General features: G+C 41.5%; 1 protein-coding gene across 7 annotated transcripts in view; it reads right to left on the bottom strand.

Moving 5' to 3' along the window:
* Positions 1-25,768, bottom strand: part of NCAM1 (neural cell adhesion molecule 1) — a 140,793-nt gene that overhangs the window by 20,740 nt on the left and 94,285 nt on the right. For 6 of the 7 annotated variants that reach the window (XM_075774799.1, XM_075774801.1, XM_075774803.1 and 3 more), the window contains 6 exons: positions 23,285-23,435; positions 22,504-22,688; positions 22,051-22,147; positions 21,062-21,232; positions 19,676-19,807; positions 170-294 (listed from right to left, as the gene is read on the bottom strand). In XM_075774799.1, coding sequence (XP_075630914.1) covers positions 170-294; positions 19,676-19,807; positions 21,062-21,232; positions 22,051-22,147; positions 22,504-22,688; positions 23,285-23,435 — 861 coding nt within the window. Of the gene's footprint in view, positions 1-169; positions 295-8,353; positions 8,357-13,119; positions 13,162-15,508; positions 15,545-18,424; positions 18,440-19,675; positions 19,808-21,061; positions 21,233-22,050; positions 22,148-22,503; positions 22,689-23,284; positions 23,436-25,768 lie in introns of all 7 variants that reach the window. The other variant, XM_075774805.1, reaches the window with a different exon arrangement.

The following is a 25,768-nucleotide window of genomic DNA, read 5'->3' as shown; positions in this document are numbered from 1 at the left end:
GTGCATGTCATGTCTCATACCATATACATTTCCACCACATCTGCTTAGCATGTATTCCCATACTGGGCTACCTCCAAGATCTTCACTTCAGGGCTGTCAGCCTACATAGTGAAGCCCAAGTACTGAACAGGCTAAAACCAAATCAGGCTTGAGTGTCAGTCATACTTACGGCTTTGTATTTGATCAGATAATGTCTAATTGGGGAGCCACCATCATCCTGCTTGATAACATTCACTTTAATGGAGTTTCCATCTTCTCCCATCTGGCCTTCCAGTTTGGGTGCGCTGGGTTCCCCTGAAACAATGGTGGGTTTATGTTTAATTGTAAAAAAAAATCATTAGGGAAAAAGTACTTATCAAACTCAGAAAAACACTTCACCATACTCAGCTACCAGGGTAGCAGCTTCACTCTGACCCAGACAGAAAGAGGACACTGTGTGTGTAGGGTACAAATATTTGCAAGACCCGAGTATTTCTTGCATTTGGTAGGGTTTTTTCACCAATACAAGTTACCATTTCTGTGTGTGCTGGAATGGAGTCAGAGGCTAAATGAAAAAGACCCAACCCTTCCCCAAAAATATCCTAGAGCAATGACCAGTTCCTGGCAGTTTTTGTTGTAAAACACTGATGTGAAACACCTGGAAAACATCAAGATAGGGTACATGGCAAACAGGCAGGCTGCTCCTGTGAAACAGATGTAAAGAGCATCATTGAAAAGGGACATTATGCATGTCATACAGACCTGTGTTTGCACTTCGAATGTTGTTTAGGTTTTATAGTTGCTGGACCAGAGACTCACTGGTGTGCTCATTTAAATGAGCGTGGAAAAAATGGTACTGAATCACAACAAAACATCTTTTCACTCAGCTTGCACTGATGTAAGTAATTGCAATGAATACAGGGTGGAGAGAACTAGACCCCTTCATTCTTCTGCAATAATCATTCAAAAAAAAGCTACCACTTCCCAATTTGCAGCCCTGACATCAGCAGAAAACTGAAGTGTCATTTGCAGGGCACACTGATTTACCACCACATCCTTTCACACCCATGTCTACAACTGCTTTTTCTAGCCAATTCCTCCATACCTGCACAGACAATCTGCAGAGGATGGTTCCCCAATCCCAGCTGAAGTACTTCCTCTTGCACCTTTACTATGACACCTCTCCTAACAAAAGGCATATCCACAGATTGTCATCCGATTACATATTTACAACCCCTCCTCCCTGCCTTCAAAAATACTGCAGCAAATTGCTCAAGAGACATGCTTTCTCCTTCTGCTTTCCTATTACCCAGGGATCAATTGTTTCCAAAGAGCTCTGACAGTCTATGAATTTACTATGCAAGAGGCATTATTACCTATTTATTTGTTTTCATGGATTAAGAAACCCATCAACCGAACAACCCCCTGTCCCCAACATAAGCATCAAATTGGCAAAAGAACTTAAATGAGAAAAGAGCACTAGTCTCTCTTTTCAAAAGTGAAGGAGACGCCAAGAGAGCTCATATTCTGCTTTCTGTCAGTGTCTGGATGCTTGCTTTGCTCCATTTTATATATAACGGCATGAAAGGCTTAGGTTCCTCTATGCCAATGCTCATCTGAGGTTGGAGCTGGAGCTATTATTTCCACAGCCCTGAAATGTCCCAAAAAGCTTAAATACTAGTCAAAGTCAGTAAGACTTGACAAAATTTACCATAAATCTTGCATGTCATTTTACAGTACTTACTAACTTCTTCAGTACCAGCTCTGTGATGTAGTTTAAGTGCTTAAGCCATGAATTCTGGGCTTAAAAGCTTCTTAAGAACTTTTGACCATTTTACCTTCTATTCTTTAGAAGCTGTTCTGCCCAATTTCTTTATGGGTAATTTGAGCAAAACTAACACTGCAATTATTTGTAAGCTAAAACTTACAAATCAGCTGCAGTGGGCAACTCCAACAAACTCCTGAGATTAATTACACACTGCTGGCTGGTTTCATTGCAGGGTCCTAATTCTTACAGGTATTTTATATAACAATTTAAGTGGCTAACTGTTAAAAAGCAAAACATTCCTACACTTCTGTTTAACCACAGTTATGCATATTGTATGCATTTTGGAAGTATTTCTGTTTATTCATCTGAGTGGTGAATAGCTCATTTAGAGCCGACTACAGGAAATTTATATACAGAGAATACAAGAGACAATGCAAATCCTGTGTTTTACTGCACGCCCTGAATCTAAATACACTTCCCAAATGTTCGCAGCCCCAAAGGTTTGCACAGGTTTGCTAATGCTGAGCACACGCTTTACTGTTCTAGCTCAAAGCAACCTACAGTTCTGCTAAAGCACCGTTGTCTTTACTTGCAGTGCCACTTGCGGTTTGGACAATGGGCTTTCTTGAACGCATGCTCACAGATGCACCGAAGTGTGGTGAAATACAATTAAAAGGTGATCCAATTCTGAATGTACCCCAAAGAGAACACCACCAAAACTCTGAAACGATGACATTTGTGACTTAAAAGCCTGAATGTAACCAAATGAGAACAAAAGCAGGACACTGAAGTAACATTTGTGACTTTTTAAAAAGCTCAGCCTTTTACCTAGAATAAAACTTTTTAAAAGACTTAGTTCTGTTGCATTATACTAAAAATGAAAGGAAATAATAAGCCAGTAGTTGTATTAAGATCAACTTTGAAAGATAACACCAGTCATGAGAATTTACAGGAGCTTTTTTCAACCCAAAACCCATTCTCATTTCTAAATTTATTCCATCTGCATTTGTATTCAGCTACTAATGGAGAGCACATGTGTTTCTGACTGGCAGACAAAGGTTAGTCTTCCAATATCTTTCAAAGTTGATCTTCAGAAGTAACTACAGTCCTCCCCCCTCCCCCTTCCATTCCAAAGAAAGAATTCAAGCACATTTGGGGGTGGGGGATGTGTGAAACATCAATGAGAAAACTACAAGACATAGACTGAAACTACTGAATTTAAGATTAATTAGATTTTCTTGCAGGCTGACACATGCTCTAACATACCAACTGTTCCAAGAAGGTAATCACGATCCACAGATACACAGGGCTCTTTGTTGTGAGATACATAGATTTGTGTTTCACAACATAGTAACTTCTCTAAGAAGATGTAAAGAAGGAATGCTCCTTTTTTCTATGTTAGATTTTTCTTTTCCAAATCCTTGCCTCTGCCTATATCGCCATTACAAGACTCCCATGATACAAGCTGGACGCTGAAGAGCTGTGTTCCACCCTGTGACAGGTTTCCCAGTGACTGTACGTTGAAAACACAAAGGTAATAGTCTTAAGGTGACCAGGGAAGCTGCCCCTGCATGCACCTCTAGTGCTGTTTGAAGCTGATGGCACACAGGAATAGGTTTTCCTGTTTACATTACCAGAGGTGATACGCACTCCTCTGGAGTTCTCCAGATTCAGATAGTGCAGGGCCATTCATGTCTCAAGAAAGGACAAGAGAATTTTGTGTTTAACTGATGACCACATTTGCCATTTATTGTATAGACAAAAGGGCGGGTTTTTATTTTTACTGCCAACTAACTGAGGCTGCATGTTTGAAAAGCCCTTCCCAGCCCATGTTTCTCCTGGAATTATGAATGCTGAAAGCATAATGCATACAATGAACTGCAGATTGAAAATTAAATGGGAACAAGCGAGTTCTAGATAAGCAGAAGTACCTCACCTAGGCATACTGAAAATATCAGATTAACCAAGCAATTATATTTTTTTTCTTTCCTCAATCCTAAAAGAAAATTATCACTGCAAAGGTTACTGGTTTTGACTATTGAGTTGATTTGAGTTGAAGCAGCTATTACTGCAATAATTGTTACATGACTATTAACCAATAATTAAACAAAACCAGAAGCAAATGTCTTGTTCTATCATTTTTTTCACACAAGAAAGTAGCTCCCAGTAACAACTGGGGTGGAGCATTCACAGCTACTTCTTTTGCTGGACACCGAGTCACTTGACACTGCTGAAACACTTATGAGCAGCAATGTTTAACTGTTGCCATTTTTCTGGTAGACTTGATGAATGGCTTCACTGATAACTAGACAGTGTATCAACATCTCTCCTTGGTACTCTTTCCTGTCCTTACCTCAGAGAGATAATTACTAATAAGTAAAGAGATCTTGAAGTGATAAAGGAACACTGTACTCACAGAATTTGACCTCTTATCTAACACAGACTAGAATTTTTTTTCCAGTGATTGAGCACCAAGACTAAAATGTGAAGGAACATCCTTTGGAAAGATGCTCATTCTTGATAGATTTTAAGTGTCAGAGATGCTGCTGTACCTGACACACAGCCATTCCAATGATTAATTACTCTCTCTGCTGAAACTTTTCTTCACTTCGAATTGTCCAATTTCTAGCTCCAAATTCCTTGATTCCCCGATAGTTTAAATGCACTTCTGCTCTGAGAAACATTCTCTTCAAATAGGAGAATACGGACCACTCCTAATGGTTGAAACCTAACAAGTATAGCAGTGCAAGCCCTGTTGAAGAATATTTTAGTTTTCTCTCCATAAATACATGGCATTTAATTTGTCTTAAGCAGGCAGAGGTAATCCAGATACAGGGCTGTAAAATTAAAAATGGGTTAGTGTGTAGTTTCAAACAAAGGAGGAAGAAGTTTAGTGGGAAAAGTTTAGTCCAGCAGAATCAGCATCCCTATAAGTCAAAGTGTCAGTAGCTGAAGAGAAAAGAAAAAAGTTGTCATTAGAAGGCTAAAGAACTCATGCTCACAGAACATGCATCCTCCCTACAGGATGGGGGCTGAAAAGCAAAAGTGCATTACAAAGGTGTGCTACATGCCTGGGGATCTCCCATTTACACTAAGCTGATTGGTCATATTGCAGAAATCTATCTATTGCACCCATAAAATATGGAAACTTTAAAGAATCCCCCTTGTGATACTGCTACTTAGCTCATTGAGAGCAGACAGCTCCAAGCATGCCAGACTTCCTCTGGATTTTACAAACACCTATCTGCTTAGAATTCACTCTGCTGCAGAAGGAGGGATGCCGGATCTTATGCTTTCACTCTATAGTGAGACAATGCTGAGTGACCATGTCTGAGCCAAATGGCACCTTATTCAGCCCAGCAGGGAGTATCGAATAATGCAAGTGGAGCCCCCTGGAGGGCAGAAGACAAGTAACTTCAATTTTCAGCCCTATACTTAAAATTTTCTCCTTGAGAAATGGGATGGATTTTGCCCAAAGATGTAAAGTTTACATGTTTCACCCACCCTACATACTTTTTTAGAACTTGACCACTTCCACTGATTTAAACTTCACCAACAGGACACTCTTCAGAAAACGAGAAAAGTAATCCCAAGAGGTGCTTTACCTATGAGAAAAGCTAATAGACATGCATGGCACACTGCCTGCTTCTTGCAATTTAAACTATTTTTGAGCAAACCTTCTCTGGAGCTGAATTCCAGAGAGCTCATGAAGTCCTATACTTTGAAAGGCTACTCATCCACTCTATGAAGGCTCCTCCAAAGGCACCATTGCCCAGAAGCAACGAGCTGTGAATTAGAGAGTCTTCAATCTCTTTAGTGCCTTTTAGGAAACTAGGTCTGTTTCTCCTCTCACATCTTCTGTGGCTTTGGAGACTTAATTTTTCTTTCCAGTAACTCTTCTTTCTTTATCTTTAGAACCACAAAGAGCTGCATGAATAACACCAGACTCAAGCTCTTCGTCACTCATCTGTCCAGATCCCTCCCCATATTCCTTATGGCTGGCTTCTCAAGAAACAATCATGACTTCAGGAAAGACTCCTGCTGCATTGATTTGCCTAATATCAAATTTCAGGCCAGAAACATCTTGCTGGCCAGTATGAGACACAAGACACTGGGACTAGATGGCTCCAAGACTTGCAGCTCCTATCTTTCTAGCAAGCAGCACAATCATTTTGCTGCTTTCCATGAGGGCTACCCAATTGCTGCACTGTACTGGATTACAGTGCAAGTCCCAGGAGTCATCTGAGTGTTACTGCATGGTGTTTCTTCTCCAGCGACCAAGTTTGTAACTTTCAGAAAGGAAGAAGCCAATGCTTTGCTCTGATAAGAATACAGGATGGTACGTGCATGAAGTGAAGTGTTATTTATGATGGCACTGCCTTCTCAGGGCATCACTGTTAATCCAGTGTTAAGCTCAGAGATCCGTTCTTTGGGCTTCAGATGTAACTCATAATGAATTCGACCAACTGTACTTGAAATAAGGAACTGTTCCACAGGCTCCTGAAGCCTGAATCACTACCTGTTAGCTCCTACACATGATGTGAGTGTAGCTGAGGACAGTGTTCTGAGCCATTACATTTTCAAATTATTTTTTATCCACTTCTGCTAGGCCATGAGCACCAATAATCTCCTGCTGCAGGGAAGCAGTATGTTTCCTGGTATCCTTTCACTGTTGTTTAATTTATGTTTAAAGTGCTTCCTTGATCTAATACTAGTCTGATATAGTTGGATTTCAGCAGCAGCTAACTGTTTTTAATTATCTGGTTTTCAGAGAGCACCACAAGCACCAGGACTGGATGCAGCTGTACTGAAAACTTGAGGTGAGAAGAGAAGAGAATATGAAAAACTAGCACGAACTTTTCCCTAGTCACAGGGCACTCAGTGTGTGCTGGACCCCAAAAGTGACAGCAGTGCAGATGACAGAGATGTTTTATCACATCTGTTCTCTGCCCCCATCAAATGTGTTCCTTCTCCCCACCTTTGAAAAGCAGCTCAAATTGGTTACTAGACAACTGAAGCACTTTACACTATGAGCTTAAATCCTTGCCTAGCTGGAACCAAAGAAAGATCCTGCATCCTTGCTGTACTTAAGAGAATACAAGTGCAATCTATGGTAATTTCTGCAGCACATGAACAAGGAAGCAGCTGATTTCTGCAATCTTTGACCGTCATGTAAATAGGACTAGATTGTGACCTATACTGTCAGCAATTGAAACAAACATCAGCCCTATTGATGGCAAGTCTCCTAGAGTGGGAAACACACAGGGGTGAGAAAGAATAGGTAGGGAGTCTTCAGAAAGCACACAAGAGAAGCAAACATCAACAATCAAAAATAAGGAACAAAACAGAAGAACATGCAAAAACGAGACAACCAAGTCTTCAGTCCTCCTGGATTTTGACCAGAGAGGGAAGAGACTAGGGGAAGAGGGGCTGCTTTCATGCATGCAGTCATGTGGGAAGGTTACTGGTGTTAGTTCTGTTTTCCTGGCAAACCCCAGCCTAAATCCTTTCTTGGTGGTGCTCCAAGACAATAAGGTGATTTTGGAATTCATAGGTTGAAAAAAAGCCAATTGCTTCCTGGTTTTCAAAATTATTTGTTTAGCTGGGGAAGTAGAAAAGCAGGATTTTCCCTCCCTCCTCCCTTTTAGCTTATGGACAGAGTATTAAGTGAAGTTGTAAAAACAACAATGTTGCAGAAATTGTTTTCACTACCACACACTTTACTTGGAGACTGATTTCATCTCCATAAGCTGCAAGGGTCAATCATTTGCTTCTTGATTTCATGGAGATCACCAGCTACTGTAACTGTTGCTGGTAAACAGGTTCAGAGCCAGGCTCTGAGATACTGTGTGGGAGAAACAAGGTGCTCTGTCAAGAAAGGTGAAATAGTACTTCTGATGTAAATTGTGCGAAGTCTAGCTCCCATCACGTACTCTGTGTATGCCTATATATAGTCCTTTATAAAAACATAATTCACACTCTAGCTAAGTTTAAGTGTTACTCATGATATACAAATTTCTTTCTTAAATCATAATGTGACACACTTACCAGTAACTAAATTTCAGACAGAGGGAATTTTGGATCCTTTTGATAGGCTACTAAGTATGTACAGTGTGAATGTGTGTGTGTATATCTCTCTATATAAACATATACTGCATAGGGTCAAAATGTTCCTAAAGCAACAGGAGATAACAGTGTTCACATTATCTGAGCATCTTACCCACAATCTGCCATCAACTAGGTGGCTGTAGTTGGTGCACTGGTACCCTGAAAGGCAAAAGGATTTTTGCCATTGGTGTTAATGCCAGAGAGAGTTTTAGAACCGTACTAGCATGCTGACTGTTGGATTCCAATAGGGAAAGAAGCAAATGACTGAGCCACATTATTTTTGTAGTCTTTTTTTTTTTTCTCCCCTCCCTCCAAGTTTTTTTAAGCTCAGTGTGGAAGACTGAAGTTGACTTCTTCACGTGCAGACAGTGGTGGGCAACTTCTCCAAAAGGCCTGTAGACGGATTTTGGAGTGATGGAATTTGGAAATCCCTGGTCACTGACCAGAGGGGAATCCTCACCCCAAATCTAGGCAACCAATCAGAACAAAGTATTTTACCTTCTGTTCACCAGCGTGGACGACATCGTCAGCACCATGCAAGCCACATGACAAAGTCACATGATACGCACGCACATGATTGGTTGAAAGGAAAGTGGAGGAGGTCACATGGAAAATACAAAAAAATTAAAAAACTGATGTAAACAATGGGCAAGGGAAAAATCAACAACAGAATTACAGACTAAATAAAATAGAAACAAAATTAAATTAGCCAGTATATATCAGAAACACTGGGGAGACAGTAAAATTGCCTGGAATTATAAGAACAGTAAACCATAGAAAGCACTGAGTTATGACCTTGTGAGCATTAAGCATGGCCGCATCAGTGCTTATTAATACCAAGTCAAAGAAGAAACAAAAATTGTAGAGTGTGCACCAGAACTTGGACAGCTGAAGGAATCCACCAGACTGTTGGATACAAGACTGTTGGAAAGAAAAAGGGCATACATTGTTATTCAGAAACAGTCCAGGCAGCTGAGGTGAAATGGTCAAAATCATAGCCCACGCAGTTCAGTGAAGACAAACCTTGGCATTTCATATTGCTGTATTCTCCCCGCTGCAGAAACAAATGTCTTCCTAAATATCAATAACTGAAAGAGAGAAAAACCTACTATGTGTCTACATTTCTAAGGACAGAACTTTTGATCAAAGAGCTGCAGCTAGAATTTGGTCAGACTGACAGTCATTACACAGAGTGCACAAGCTCTGTCCAACATACAGCCTGAAGATTCAAGGAATGGCATGAGTCACATACAATTAATTACACAGATGATTTCACACGTGCAAGGTTTTTTTCTGGTAACAAGGAGAAGAATGAAGTGCTCTGCACTGGAAATTAATTATGAAGATGGCATAAGGAAGACCGCTACTGCTGAAAGGGATGAAAAAGTAAGCAAGACTGTATGACGGGGGCGGGGGGGGGGGGGGGGGGGGAGGAAATCAGTTGTTGGACCACTAACTCCATGCTCTGTTTCCCTTCCTTAAATTACTATCTACTTTATAACTTGGCATTTTTCATGATCATTCCTCTGTCTCATATTAATGAGGCTACTTCACAGTGCTCTAGTACTTCCCTGTTAATTTGATGTAAAGTGAATTAAACCCTTAATCTTTTGGGTGCTTGTATCTGACAAGATTAATGGCAGACCAGTACTGGGGAAAGAACTAACGGTACAAAATGTAAAATTGATTTGTTACATCTAAGGTTTCAATCCATTGTCTCCAGTTATAAACACAGACTCATGGAACTCTAGGCAGGTGCATCACAAAGAAGGGAACTTTAAGAGTTATTGTGAGATTACCTGGAAAGGCATTCAGTGTCTTCTGCTTATGAGAAAATGTATTTCCAAATCCCCAGTAAACTTAATATAAAATGAGGTTTAAAAACAGGCGAGAGGTGCCTCTGAGATCACTTTCCCCTGACAGAAAGCTTTAGTTAAAGATCAAGTACAAAATTAGCAGTATAAATATAACCAAAAGCTACTTTGGATGAGGCTTCTAAGACATAGAAGACATTTGGAAATATTGTCTTTAGCTTAAAACCTTGGAATTCATTCTATTGTCATGGGTAGAAGTCAGGTAGTCAGAACACTGATTGTCTTGGAGCTTGAAGTGGAACAAGTCCCTGGTACACACAGGCTTCTATTCACAGGCAGTACTTAAATGAATCTGAAAACACAAGGGTTTACCTAGTCAGCTCTGTCTCTCTCAGGACTAGTGGACAAAGGAACCTTATACAAATGTCTTTTGTAACTACTGTTATTATCAGGGCTTGTTAAGAGATATGGACAATTGACCAGCTTACTTGCAGACTGTGTTTTTAAAAAGCATGAGAAGGAGAGATGCAGTTTTGTCTGTTCTGTGAAAATGCTCCTCCCTAACGCCCTAGCTAACTAGACCTCAGATTAGAGCTGTCTCTGAACATTACATTCCTTTGGAGACAGGGATCTCAGCATTGTTTGCCTTGAGGCACTGCAATAGTAGCTCTTAGATTCTGGTCGGACACAGGCAGTGGCAGAGAATATACACATCTGTACTTACTTCCTGGTAAATCTGGAATGAGTGAAGGGGAAAGGACAAAGAAAAGGAGTGTGAAAGACAAATGAATTAATGAACAGCTGCTATCAAAACTTTCACTTTTTCTGTAAATAGGCTTACACACACGTCTATCTTATTGGATGGTGCAAGACAACACAGACTTTATAGAAAAAAACCCCCATGCTTGGCTTTCCACCCATATGTCTCTTGCTCAGTGTCCTTCACCTCCCTCATCCTGCAACTTTTGAATCTGTTGGCCAGTATTTAGTAAATATTACAAAAGCTCCTACAGATTCTGGAAAACCAGACTAGACAGAAGATCCAAATTAGTACCTCAACTGAAAAAAAAAAAAAAAAGTTTTTCAAGTGACCTCAAACATTGCTAGGCAAAACAGATTCCACAGTGGAGAGCGCTGCAAGAAAAACTTCATTACTGCCACTGATACAGAACTATTTATCCAAGCAACAAAAGAGAATTAAGTCAAAGGAGATACATGTTCCTAAACCTCTTACATGATTATAGACATCTTCCATATGTTATTGATGACACAAAGTCAAAAACTCACTAAAAGTCAGTGAAGAAACTCTCTTTAGCTCCATTAGGTTTCAAATAGATTTTCTGTTAATTTTCCTGACTTCATGATGCTATACAGCAACTCTCAATTTCTAATTGCTCTTGGTTTCATTCATTTAAGCCTTGAGGTTAGGTTAGGGTAAGACACAAGGTCATTCAGCAGCAGCATCAATAATTAAATGATGAAAAATTGTAAGAGCGTGTGTCTTGCGCCAACGCCCTTTTATGCTGTCGAACATAGCATATTCATATGCTGCAGAACAACTTAGCAGGCAAACCAAATGTGTCTACTGTTTGCATAAATTGACTATGTACACAAATGACAATGAGGCAGTGAGAGGTCAGATCTGCTCTTGTTTGGTATAAGAGCCTTAATGTCAATGTAGGTGAAAAGGGAAACTTTTACCCTTAAAAAACCCAACACCTCCCCTCCCGCTCCAACGAATATACACACACACCCCCCCTCAATCAAAAAAAAAAAAAGTGTGGAAAACGTTTAGCATGAACTAGCTCTTAGTTTCTTTTCTGGGCAAAAAGACCCATTACTTTTAAGGAATCAAGAATGTTCTGAAAAACATTAACATATTTTCCCCTTACGAGTGGGGCTATCTCCTAGCCCCACACATGAACAGTCATAATGGAGTCTTTGCCTCCTAAGAAACAAAATACAAGATTAGTAATAGACCTGCTGGTTGCCACCTTTCCCCTGCCCTTCGCCGTCTCCACCCTAACCTCCAAGCCTGATTCAAATTAAAAATTCACTTTAAAAATACAGAACCACTACCATTTCAGATGCATCAGGAATTATGGTTTGGCATGTTGTATACATGAAAAATAATGCAAGAATGAAAGCGGTTGTTGTGGTCACTAGAAGATAAAAGAACATTTCATGAGATGTGCAAGACCATGGAACGTTTCAGTCATAAATGCAGTAATAATTTTTTTTTTAAATTCCTTTGACAGTTCTAGAACAGCCGTACTACCCTGTCCCTCCATCCCAACCCCAAAATAATCACATACTTCATGCTTTTAGTATTTTTGATTTAGAAATTATGAACCATTTCTAACCCACTACAGGTAAGCACACAGGTCTTTATCTTAGAGACCATATTCACAGAAACACATATATTTAATTATTGCAAATCAAAAGAAAAGCATTTGGCTTTATAGAAATGATTAGTTGCTGAAAACACACATATGCACCATGCAAACCTATGTCTTCCTAAGTGTTTTCCTTCGTCTCCCAGGACTGCGTTGGAACTATTTGCTTGACTTTCATATTGGCATATGATTGGCTATAAATCTCCTACAAGTAGGGATTAAAATCACACATTTGATCATCCATTCAGCACCAGGAAGGTGTGTCACTGAACTCTTAATAGCTAGTCCAAAACAGACATTTCAAAATAGTTCTTTTACATACAAATCAATTAATGCAAGTTTTAGCTATTTTTCCTTAGATTACTCAGATCCAGCATGGAAGCATCTGCTTACCTGACTCAGTCTCACTAGGAATGGCTATCTAACCAACAAGGTACTGAGCAAGAACTGAGGGAATCCGAATCCAATTCCCATGTTCGATATGGACTTCTTGTGAAGTCTTAGGTCTCTCTTAATGCAGGTAGGGCATCAGTGGTAAGACAGGGCAATGCTCTCGCTCCTGTAAGATATTCTACCTCCTCATTTGCATCTTCTTTCAACATCCATAGTTGTAATATCAACTGTATCTCCCTAAATTCACAGAAAATAGAGCAAGGCAGGGTAGCAAGAAGATTATTCAGTCCATGTCCCTTTTGTGAAGGCAGCTTTAAATTAAAATCACTAATAAAAAACATGAAAGGAAAATATTCCTTTTGGAAACCATAATTTAAATTTCTTGGTTTCCCCCCCCGCTTCTCCCCTCCTCTTTCTTCTAAATCTTGTATTTCCATTTTTTACCGCATGCTTGGTAGGATGACAGGAAGAGGAGGAAGAGTGGTACCATGCTGGGTTCTTAACAGCTACATGCTTACACAACACATTAATGATTAATGCCAGTTTGTTGGTTAACAGACACCAAAATAATGCAGTATAGCACTTCAGTTCCCTCGATAGAAGGGCTATAGCACAACAAATAGCGCTCTGGACCAAAGGGGTGCAGTTCCCATCTACTCACTTTGTGACTCTGAGCTTTCAGATTCAGCAAGAGGCCAAGTTGCTATGGAAACATGAAGGATAGATAGGATATATAAAGGTGAAGCATATCATGTAAATAAGTTATAAGAGGCAGGGCAGGGGTGATAGATAGAGAGGAGGTCTAATGAGGAGCGAGTGAGTATGATGCTGAATCCTTATGGTAGATGTGTATTATCTGAAGAGGTGGCAAAAATTGTGCTCTGCTGCTTTCCAAAACCCTCTCTGCACGGAAGGTTGTGCTGCCAGATGCAGGGCCTTCCAGGTGACAGGGAAGACAGCCTGCACTGCATGGCTCCTACAACGAGCTACAGCTCCAAGGGTCCCTACTGCTGTTTTTTTCATCCTGAAGAGCATTGAAGCTCTGAATCCAATTTCAGAGACAGCCACAGCATTTTTGCCTACTTTTGGCCCAAAGAGTAACCAAGGTTCACATGTTGCTAGCACATTAAGTACTGGAATTTCTGGGAGGCCCTCTAGAGCAGCACCCCGTTGCTAGCTTTTGCTCAACTATAGAAGACAAAGGAGTAAGGACTAATGAGAACCTACCCTCCTGATACACCGGTTCTTTCTCACCTCTATGCACTAGTGCCAGGATACAGGCAGAGAGGAGGAAAAAAGATCTAAGAGCCCCTTGTGAGCACCCTTGAGAAACAAGGCAGTTTTGAGAGAAGCTGACAGACTGAAAGCCCCTTGAGAATGTCGCTAAGCTCTCCACTCCCAAGAGCAAAAAGAGCAAAGGCAGACTGTACAAGCACTGAATACAAGGATTAACAGGAGAGAAGAACAAAGAATGTCTCTACTCCCCAAAGTCATGGGAAGAATGCAGCATGAGACACACGAGCTGTGAGGAATTTTTCTACTCTTCTATATAACATCTTTAAAAACAAAAGAATTGTCACTGTCATGTCTTCATGACTGGGCAGAGAAGTACAGCTACAGAGAGGGGTAAATCAGATGTCTTGAGAGGCTGGAGGGCAATCCCACAGAAAGAGATCTGAGGGTTTGAGTTGATGGCAGGTTCGATATGAGTCAACAGTGTGCCCTGGCAGCCAAAGGGGCCAACCGTGTCCTGGGGGGTATCAAGCACAGCATAGCCACCCAGTCAAGGGGGGTGACTGTCCCACTCTATATGGCACTGGTGTGGCCCCACCTCAAGTACTGTGTGTACCTTTGGGTGTCCTAACATAATGAATGACATCAAACTATTAAAAACTGTGTCCAGAGGAGGGCGACCAAGATAGTAAAAGGTCTCAAGGGCAAGGCTTCTGAGGAGTGGCTGAGGTCACTTGGCTTGTTCAGCTTGGAGAAGAGGAGGCTGAGGAGTGACCTCACTGCAGCCTACAACTTCCTCAAGGGGGGCATCAGAGGGGAGGTGTTGATCTCCTGTCTGGTGACCAGCAATAGGACACGAGGAAATGGAATGAAGTTGCATCAGGGGAAGTTCAGATTGGACATTAGGAGAAGGTTCTTTACCTAGAAGGTGGTCAGTCACTGGAACAGGCTCCCCAGGGAAGTGGTTATAGCACCAAGCCTTTCAGATTTCAAGGAGTGTCTGGATGACACTTTTAGTCATATGACCTAGTTTCAGATAGTTCTGTGAGGAACGGGGAGTTGGACTCTATTATCCTTAGGAGTCCCTTCCAACTTGAGATATACCATGATTCTATGAATTCCTTTTCCTTCCATGGCGATATCAGTGCTGCTTGTGTGAGGGGAGAACAGAATAGACCCTTGTGTGGTTTGCAGCCTAATGCGATTATGCAGATTTTAAAAAATGATGAAGCAGGATATCAAGGAATTAGTTGTCTTCCACAGCTCCAGTCTTAGTAACAGGCTTAGGGAAGCACAAACCATTCCCTGCTGATCACTTGAGTATCTTCTGCTCTATTTAGCTGAGAAACTGAACTCTTTATTTGCTGTGATAAGTTGATTTCAGGAAATTTAGCTTCACACCACAAAAGCTGAGTATATCCTAGAGGCATCCCCAAGAATGAAACACAAACTGATCAGAAATATTAATGGCAAAGGCCAGTGACAACAACCAGCTTTCACATGGGCGGGGTTTCACTCTACATCTTTCTCTTGATCTCTCTCCTTCCATGAGTCCAGCATACCTGGGAGTTGCATGTGACTTTTCTCTGTCCTAGAAATCAAACTTATGTTTATCTGTAGTTCCTCTACCTGAAGATTCAGTTTTCACTCGGGGGGAAAAAAACCCAAAAAACCAAACCAAACCAAAAAAACCAAACCAAAACACCAGAAAAGAAGGAAAACACCCAAGGATGTTAGGCAGACTGCACCACACTCAGTGAAGACATTCATGCAGAGCAAAGTGGAACAAAGGCAACAGCCTCTTCTACCATACTCACTCTGTGCTATACGGGAGGTGGGTGCAGCACTACTTGCTAAAGAGAGAGAAAGGAAGGTGAGGAGGGGAGTTGACTCCTATTAAATACTGCCAAAAGACAGAAAATTAAAAAATAAATTGGTAGGATTTTGGCAGATCAAGCCTCTCTAGACATAGAGCGCAAGCAAAGTAAGCGTACTTTGCCAGACCTGCATTTTGGATCCTGTGAGTCTTGCTTTAAACCAACTTTCTCGTAACACAGGATCACTCAACACACAGTAGTGTTCACTAATGTTCCCAGGAGTTCAAACCAATTGCATTTAAGGCCAGCAGAGATGCTGGCCAGCACCATGTGTATGCCACCAAAACCACAGCCTACATAACCACTGTTTTGCTGAAGGCCATTGCTAATTATCCTTTTGCCAGCTTCAGACCTGGTGGAATTTGGGGATTATTTTAGTGTTTTTTTTTTTTGTTTTGTTTTGCTTTGGGTTTTGGTTTTTTTTTTTTTTTACATTAAGATACTCTGATATAAAAATCAAACACACCACATGCACACACTCCTGTGGTTTAACACACGTTTGGGTCCCACCTGCACAACAACAAGAAATAGCTGGGGCTCAAAAAGGAACTGTTCACAAGGTCTCTATGCAGCCTTTGTTTGTCTTCAGATTTATAAGGAAAAGGAAATGCAGAAAACCAGCAAATTGTTTGGATGAAAATACAAACGCAGGTCAAGTCAGACAGATATGCTCCCAACTCCAGAATTTTCAGCTGTGCTACTACAGTACATCATTATCACTAATCACTTTGGCCTTCATGTGTCTCTGAGATAGAAACTATTTTTTGCTTATTGAGAAAAATTTAAAAAAAAAAATCAAAATAACTACGGACATATCCCAGCAGGCATTAAAAAATGGTGTCAGTTGTTACATTCAAGTAGAAACTTTAAATAATAGGGAAAGGAAAAACAGTTGCTTTGGCTAGTCTGAAAATACAGCCTTGGCTGGCATCAAAACACCATTTTTATACTCTTTCTTGTAAAATTTCTGCAATGTTTCTGCGATCTTCAGAACACCAGACTAGGGGACATCCAACTGTTTCCTGATGTTGACTTTGCCCACAAACAGGTAATATTGTGTGATTGGAATTCCAACGCAAAAGAAAAAAGGCATTTCTGTTGTGCCAACAATCTCTTCACCATTGCTGCAAGCCAGTTTACGATCTGAGATGGGCTTTGAGAACCCCAGAGAGCAGAGAAAGAATTAGAGAACCGAATGCTCAGAAGGATCAGAGCTGCAAGGCATAAATCTGCTTGAAAGAGCATCAGTAGAATTTAACTTGTAAATTTAAAAAAAATGTTATAGCCCACAAAGAAGGAAAAAAGAAATGGAACTTACCCTATAAGGGAGCAAAGTTAGGGACTACAGACTGATTGACAGCCAACTGCCAGATTAAAAAAAAAAAAAGGAAAAACTCTACTACGAGTGGGATTTAATGTTTTTCAAAGCAACATACCTGTCCCCAAGTGATGAGCATGAGGCTTGGCAGACAGATCTGTAGACGTGGCTGAAACAAAGCTTTTAATATTCATTTTCCTTTCTTCATTGGATCTTTTCCCTTTTCCTGTGGTACTGATCTGCACAGAGACTGAATACCTAAGCTTTTATCTCCTTTGCGTATTGCTGACTATATCCAATTCAGAGGGGCCTACCAAATCACTTGCCTGATATACTAACCACGATTAGCTGCGTGTAAGCGATGTATTACTTCTACTGAAATTAACAGGCTCCAAACAGTTTTAGGCAACGGACTATGCTTATGTTCTGGAAACAGGTCTCCCAGTTGACTCTTTGTAACTACTGCAATTTGCAATTCCGTCTATCCATCTGTCCATTCATTCATCCATCTTGACTATCGATCCGATCATCCTGTTAGTGGTCCACTAAGTCCAAGCTTTCATAGAATACAATCTTTACGGAAATATAGCACAAGCATGATTTAAATCCTGTAATTAGGGTTAAAAAACCCTTTCCTTTCCTTACTTCAGCTTCAGCAATCTCAAAGAATGCAACAGCAGCTTCATAAGGCTTGCCCATACAATCTTGGAATAACAACAGTTCACCACAAGAATACATACTTTAATACAGAATAATGCTCACTTAAAGAGGTTTCTTTTAGCTGTCACTGATTAACTCTGATTTGAAAGGCACAAAGCTATGGAGCGTACATTAAACATATCCATCAAATCTCTAACTCATCGTGCATTGGGAAGGGGGAAACATGCATTTTTTTTATTATGAGGTTTATTTATTTATTTGAGTACACAATCTACACAAGTGCTGGAAGACTGTCCAAAGACTACTAATGGTAAAAAGTATTAGCGAGAAGAGGCAAAAAAAGTGATTTTTTTTTTCTTGAAATTTTTGCTTTCAAAATTGTGAGAACATTCAAAATTCTGAAGTTTTAGGTTGGCTAACCAAATTGGTCTAATTGAGATCTGCAATTTAGCTAAAACTCTCTCCTGTTTGGTTTTTGGTTTGTTTGTTTTGGTTTTTTTTTCCCCCATGAATTAGCTACATTTCATTAAATTTGAAAAATTTTAATTGATTCATAAACGTGAAGCCTTCCACTACTCCAGTCTATAATCAACAAGCTAACTATTATTATTAGACAATCAAGTTAAACATTTGAATTGCATGCTTTACAATAAAGACAAAGATGTTAATCCCTAATTCTGTTCTAAAAGAGCAGTATTATCCATAGTAGAATGACTATCATAGTGTCAGTCTTGTTAGGAAATGGACAGCATCAGTTATTTCACTCCTAAAGACCATGAGAGGAAAAAGGTACAAGATTAAAAACTAATGTTATGTATGTTAGAGGAACACTCTAGGAACATAAAAAGAGAGTGAAAGAAATGCAGAGAGGCACTTACGTGAGTGAGGGATGCCTGCAGTTTTTCCATGGATGGAACACAGACAAAAAGAAAAGACAGAGATAGACACAAAAAAATAAAATGTAGAAGAGGTGAGAAGAGGAGATAGAGAACATGGAACTGGAAAATCAAAATACCACCAGCTGTCTCAAATCCAACCCTAGGGAGTGGGGTAGGTTACAGGAGTTATCACTACAGACTGGACATCAGCTGTGAGGGCTGGTTTACTGCACAGGGCCTGGGATTTCCCAGCAACAAGTGTACCGTCCCACACTGCTTAGCAATTCTGGTGAGGCAGAAGTTAGCATACAAGATCAAGACCATGCACAGCTCACAGTTCGAAGCATGCACATACATGGGCTAGGAATATTGCTAACTCTGAATTCAGGAGATGGTCCTGCATAGTAGTTTCAGAAGAGCTATGAAATAGGTACACAAGTATAGGTGCGATGTCAGGAAGAATAGGCTGTAGATCTAAATATGAGGAGAATGGGAAAGAAGAACCCTCAGGGGCTGTGGGCGGTTGAAGACAGATCCTAATACTTGGATGAGGCTGTGTACAAGGATAAGAGACCACCTCTCCTCTGCCTGCTTTTGTCACGTCTCCTCTACCCACTCTACGCTATTTGTTCCTCTTTCTCTTCTTCCTGTCTTGAATAACTCTGGTTATTAATTCTTGCCTTTTTTGTTCCTGGTTGAAACAGGAGGGAAAGCGTTAGGCCATAACAGAGCATCCTGCCATTGGAGTGGAAGATTACCCAAGGAAAGCAGACAAGAGGCTGTGGAAATCACCTTACGTGCTGCATGGTCATCTTAAAGCAGTGATATGCAGAAAAGAGAAATCTCCCTCCTTCCACAGTTCATGGCCAGTCCGATGCTGAGCCTCTTAATTTCTGATTTGTAAAAAAACTTGCCTTGTGACAATGACATTACATTCTCTATGACCAATGCCCTTCTCAACTCGCTTCTTTTTCTTACTAAAACTCTCCATTGCATAGCCCCAATACAAAGTTTATAGTAGGCACCCAGGGCACAAACGAGTGCAAATAAAACAGTTCCTCTGCCTCCCACCTTCAAAGAAGATTTCTAATTGGTGATGAAATTCTCTAACAATCAAAAAGTACAGGAAAAACAAAGGGTACAGCAAGGTCTGCAAGAGAAGAAGGTGTCATCCATGCATGGGAGAGATTCCCTGGAAAGATGCAAGGAAAAAGAACCAGCGAAGCAGAGGGAGGTCTCAGTTTTACTTACGAACTGGTTGCGTCTTGAAGTCGGATGGCAGGCTAATCTCACCCACACCCTTGCCATTGACCGCAGACAGTCTCACAGAGTAGGTTGTTTCAGGTTTTAGACCAGTGATAGTGATCATGCCCTCCACATTTGCTGTTACAGAAACAAGGGAGGAAAAGCAAAGAAAGGATCAGGCTTTAAGTCAACAATAAATGCCATGTTTCTATCATACACTTTTGCCACACTCACCCTATGTAACAGGGCCCTCTTCTGCGGCCAGCCTCACATAAAGAGTGCAGACAAAGAGAAAAGTAAGAGCTACCACCTCTGTGTCAAACAGCTGGTTAGAGAGGTGTATTGCCACAGCCTCTCTAGAGGCGATGTAGCAGAGTTCATGGTAGACACCAAAGTGCATCAGCCCTTGGCCTGTGCTAAGGAGCTCCCTGAATAATGCTCTTCAAGACCACTGTCATATGGGGCTCTGACTGCAGTAGACATATCACCTAGAACTGTTCATCTGTTGGGCTGCATGATCCAACTGAAAGCAAAGCCCTTAGAGAGATGGGTTTCTCTTCTGCTAACAATCTATAAGAAGGTTAACGTAAGAGATGGAAAGAAACTGCTGCGGGGTCATCGTGATATGGAGAAACAAGCTCTGTTTTTTCTGCACAGACACAAATGGAGAAATAAGAAAAATAAACCTGACTCTAGCTATGATCACATCACTCCAGTGAGGACCTGAAAGAAGAATTTTGGTTCCAGCCAGGATTGGCGGTGGAAGATTCAGCTCTGAAATAGAACTCTCCTTTTCATAGTGCTCCCAAATCAAAATTCCTTTGGTTTACTGAACTTAAGGATACATTTTAAGCAGTGTGTATTCCTACAGATTGCTATAACAAGACAGTAATCAGAGTTAGACTTGCTTCTGAAATAGGAGGGTTTATGCTCCAAGGGGAAAAGAAGGGTAACTAAAGGGGCTGACAGACAAGGCTTGAAAAGCCTTCTGTAGGAAGCACACAGTCACTACCCAGTTAGCAAGCGAAACCTCATTCAATACCAGGCACAATGTTCTTCACCTTATTCAGATAGGATGGTGTGAACAAGGAAGGGATATAGAGATGAACATAGTGCTACAACACACACTCTGTAGGCAGAGAAGACTGGTGCCTTGTCACACACGTAGAGCTATCATCACAGCGGGGCCCTTATTTCCAACTGAAAATTCAAGGTGTTGCTGCAAAGCAAATATTTAAGAACTTGCCTAGGGCCTTAATATAGGAGCCAAAATTGCAAAGCTATGGAACCATTCACTCTGGCTTTCCCCTAAAGGAAAGCCTTTTGGGATGCAGGTAAGGTAACATCTTATGCACATGCAGGGGATGGTAAGGTCTTGTTTTATCATCCTACCTTCTTTTGCATCATACAATCTCGAATGCCATTCTCCCTCACCAAGAGCCCTCCACTCTGCTTTGTACTTGAGGATGGGCACCCCACCAGTAGCTTCAGGCTCATCAAACTCCACCTGGGCAGTACTGGAATAGGGCTCCACTCTGTCAATGGAAGGAGAGGACGGAGTATCTGCGGAAGGAAGGGAAAACAACCAGTGATACGGAAGACAGTGGGGAAACAAGCTCCAGTGGCAAAGAAAACAGAAAACTGGGAATATCAAAACACACCCTTGTCATGGCTTCACAAAGGAGAGGACAAGGGTAGGCCCGAGGATTCTCTCAGGAAGGGAAGGCTGTTAAGAGGGCTTTTAAGAGTGCTAATTAGACAGTGCAGAGGCCTTAATCTTGTCTGTCCTCTAAGAGGCTAGAGACTTACAGTACCTTCTTCAAAAGAGAACAACCAGAGCAGAGTAGCAAGAAAGCATCCTGGATGCTATTCTGTCACTACAGTCTCTTCCATAGGGCACTCCAATACACAGCTTGACCATTCCTAAATCTGTCTCTGTGGCACCCCTGAGAGGACACCAGAGGCCCTTCCTGTCTGTCATGCAGTCACACTCCAGGCGTCTTTGGATGGTACACAGTGCTCTGAGGTTTCTGTCTTGCACTACCTGCACTATTAGGGATATTTTGCTGATTCTGAGAAGCTTATGTACACATATATGCACACATGCAATGGCTGTCAGATATCAAAGATCACAGCTCTGTCAAAAGCGTACTGAAGTGCAGAGAAGAATAAGACCCTTCAGAAACAAGGAGAGAGGGATACTGAGGATCTTGTTGCCTACAATCCATTCCAACACAAAAATCTATGAATGGTCTCTTTGAAAGTAGAAGCTGACTCTCCTGTTACCCCACCAACACAAACTAGAAAACAAACGGTTGCTCTGCCACCTCAGCTCAAGGGCTACATATGCATTTCTTTACCTCCCTGCCTGGGGTGCTCACCTGCCTGCACAAGAATGAACTCTGAGGACTCCTGGCCAATGCGGTTCACAGCAGTGCAGTTATAGTTCCCAAAGTCATTTTCAGAGTCTGGTGTCACCTGTGGAAGGAATGAAGGCTCATGCTTGGATCAGAAAACCCTTTTCATTCTGTCAATGCACTCTGCATTTTGCTGAGGAGAGAAGCCATGGTAAGGTACATGTGCTAACACTTTTTGAGGGCTGTCCACAGAGGGGAGAACTGCAGTTGGCAGAAAGTCAAAGGCAAGGAGGGGGTAATCTTCTATTACCTGATTTTCTTAGCATTTATGTGCCAGAAACACCACAGAACGTCTTGTCTACCAACAGGGTTCCCTGACAAAAGACTTAACTCCTTCAACATCGGGAACAGAAATTATTTGATAGCACTGAGCCTTCATGGCTGCATATGCTTTCTCCTCTTCTTGCTTTTCCTCACCTCCAGGTAGCTTGCTGATGGAGTGTTGTAGATCTTGATGTTGCTGTAGTTTGAGCTGGGAAGCAGCTGTCCATCCCGGAACCAGGAGATGACAGCACTGGGGTAAGCAAATACCTCACAGGTGATGTTCACTTGATTCCCTTCCCAGGTGTAGACAGCCACAGGGCCCTGAAGCTTGGGGGCATCTGAAAGACAGACACATTTGCATTTGTGAAGGTGATTTGAGCCAGAAAAATCTCCGGAAGTAGCCCAGTCAGCCTCACTAAGGATCCCTTGGATGGGGTCCAGTTTAATGTGGGGAAGGGAATTTAATACAGGAAATGGGAACTGTCTTCTCATCTGGGGGTTGGGCGGTGTCTTCTGCTGAAGGACGTAAGCAGGAAACCTACTCCAGTCCCAAAGGCTGCTCCTAATGCAGTGTGGGAGGAAGAGCAGACGGCATGCTATGCATCTAGGGAAGGGCACACGAGAAAGTTCTCCTAAGGAAGAACTCTGATGCATTCAGCAAATGGGACTGCAGCAGATTCATAGCCCGTAGTCTTCCCAAGGTACAAACAGTATCCCAGCTGGAGACCGCTAGACCAAACATTTGCATGTATGCACACAGCAACATGTCTCCAATGAAATTATTTCTGACTGAGTTGCTTCTGATGCCCTCTACCTAAACAGCACACATTTGCCTAGCCATAGGTGCCTCAGTCTCATCACAGGAAAAGGAAATCAAACCAGTTACCCCTCTAAACACATGAAAACCCTCCCCGCACCATCCTCCACTTCTTACACTGCACTTCAAGGTACATGGCTTGGGAGTCCTGCCCAATGGTGTTGCTGGCTATGCATACATATTCTCCGGCATCTGTGTACTGAATTTCTTTCAGAGTCAGGGATGACACCCGGGCATGGCTGCGTACTATGATGCGCCCATCCAGGGTCTGGCAGGAAAGGAAAAGAGAGTTAGAGGCTGAGCTCTGAGCTTGCAATGCATACTTAAGGGATGCGAACAAATGTAAGTCTACCTCACACCAACCCTCCAGTGCTCAGTGCTTCAGAAGTGATCACCTGAGGCCAAGTGAAACCATGGGCACAGAGAGGCATTTCCAAGAGCAACAAGAAGATTCCCTGTCACACAGGGCCAACTGCAGTGATTCAAAGCACTCAGGAGAACACAAAAAATGAAATGAAGGACCAACGTATCAGACGCTACTATGTGTCTGAGGACAGCTGGATAATACCAAGCTTCTTCCCAGAATGAGAACTGTAGAGATCCAGCTCTAGTTAAAAATTTTTGCCAGCATGCTCTTGTAGAAAACCTCCCCAACGGCTACTGTGTTTCTACTCAGAGAATTCAGGCCTTCCTCTTCTCTCACTGATATTTGTTTTATTTCAATGTCCTTGAAATGGCATTAATAAGAACAGATCCAGACAGAACTGAATCAGGCAAAATGAAAGCTCAGAAGTTTCACCCGAACATGGCATTGAAGAGAGCAAGGTACAGTGAACAGGGCGAGAAAACTATGTGACCCTTCTAGAGACAATCCTGCTTCAAGGTCTTGTGATGCTTCAAGAAAATTCTAGAGCAGTTTGCAATGGTTATATGCCAGTTTAGAAATTGCTCCCACATGCAAGAAAGTGTGGGGATGTCAATGACAGGCAGACAAGGAATGTAGAATCGAGGCTGCCATCTGCTCAAAGGGATTGCAGCCACCCAGCGATCCCATCCCACGTAACTTTTTTTTTTTTTCTTCTCCAATTTGTGACCAAAACCCAAGTGCTGTCTTAATACATGAAGCAAATAAGGCCATGGATTCCTCCTTCCACCCTGGTGCTTGTGCGAGCTCTTGGTGCTCGTGCTTCAGCTTGGAAGCTTTAAAGCACCAGCTCTCTCATCTAGTTTCCAAAGTGGCACAAGCACAAGCAAACACATCAGGTACCCTCATGGCTACGCCAGCTGCTGCAGCCTGCCACACAATACAATTAATGCTCCAAGAGCATTAATTTTCTTGGAAGATACAGGACAAGTTCGGAGATTATGAGGAAAAACCCTGAGGACATTAAACAGCCAAATGCACTGGGCTGTATCACAAAGCACATCTCTGGTATCTCAAGTGGTCAGATTCTCTGGACCTAAACCCTCTTTCTGTTCTGAGCTAGTGATCTCAGTCTCCGAGACTGATGAAGTTTCTACAAGTAAATGTGATTATCTCTGTTAGATCTGAATATTAGTTCACTCGAGCTAGTCAAATTTAATGTGCATGAAAATAGTATCCTTTGATGACACAAATTCAATTACATGTATTTTTCTTGTCTCTTCTATCCTGCACGCAGGTCTACTGCAACCCCTGACCAATGCCACAAGCTGCAAACTCCACACACTCTCCTGTGCTTGGTGCCTTGTGTTGCTGGGAACAGTTCATTATTTCATGTACACATGGTGTTGTGTGCGTCATTTCCTACAACCAGGGAAGGATCCCTTAACACAACATTAGTCCATTGTAGTATTTTACACAGCCAAATTCTGCTTTTATCTATCTCCACTGTCTGACTATATCTTTTTGTCTAACTTGTGATTTGACTCCAAAACTCAGCTCACTTCTGAAACTATTGCAGTAGGATCCATAAATGTCAAGACTCTAGATCTGCAGAGGCTCCCAGCTTCTTTTAGCTCATGAGTTGGGTAAATATTCAAAATACTCATCTCTCTGATCCCATCAGCAGGCAAGCGTATAAACATGGCAAAATACCAGAACATGATCACTACAGCAAAGGTAATTTTACATCCAGTGTCACCTGCCTTTCCCCCACTTTGTCAAGATCCCATACAAACAAAAGAGTGCTAGGCAGTCATGGTAAAATGATAACTTTACAAGTAAGGCAACTGATTCTGAAGATGAAGCTCTGTTTCTTAATGCAAAAGTCCTAAGTACAGAAAAAGAAAGGTCAGGAAAAATACTCCAAAGATGAGAAGAATATCTACCCAAGAAAGCATGCTGCTTGTTTTCTTTATTCATATTTCAGACCATCAGATGCTAACAATTCCTAGCTATTAGAGACATAGGATAGGTAGAAACTTGTGAGGCAGATGTAGACACTTGTAACCCCTTTACCTAGCCTCTTTGATTTCTAGGATTTTGGGTAACAAAATACTTTATAGTAATGAAGAGACAACCTAAGGGACACAGGCAATAAATCATGTCATAGCAATTGCCACTCTACAGAAAAAGGTATGATAGTTCTCCATATTGCCAATTACTACAATTTACCCTGA

This window comes from Balearica regulorum, chromosome 23 (genome assembly GCF_011004875.1).
Source record: "Balearica regulorum gibbericeps isolate bBalReg1 chromosome 23, bBalReg1.pri, whole genome shotgun sequence".
Lineage (NCBI taxonomy): Eukaryota > Metazoa > Chordata > Aves > Gruiformes > Gruidae > Balearica > Balearica regulorum.
The sequence above is the reverse complement of the archived record's forward strand: the minus strand, read 5'-3'. Positions and strand labels throughout refer to the sequence as shown.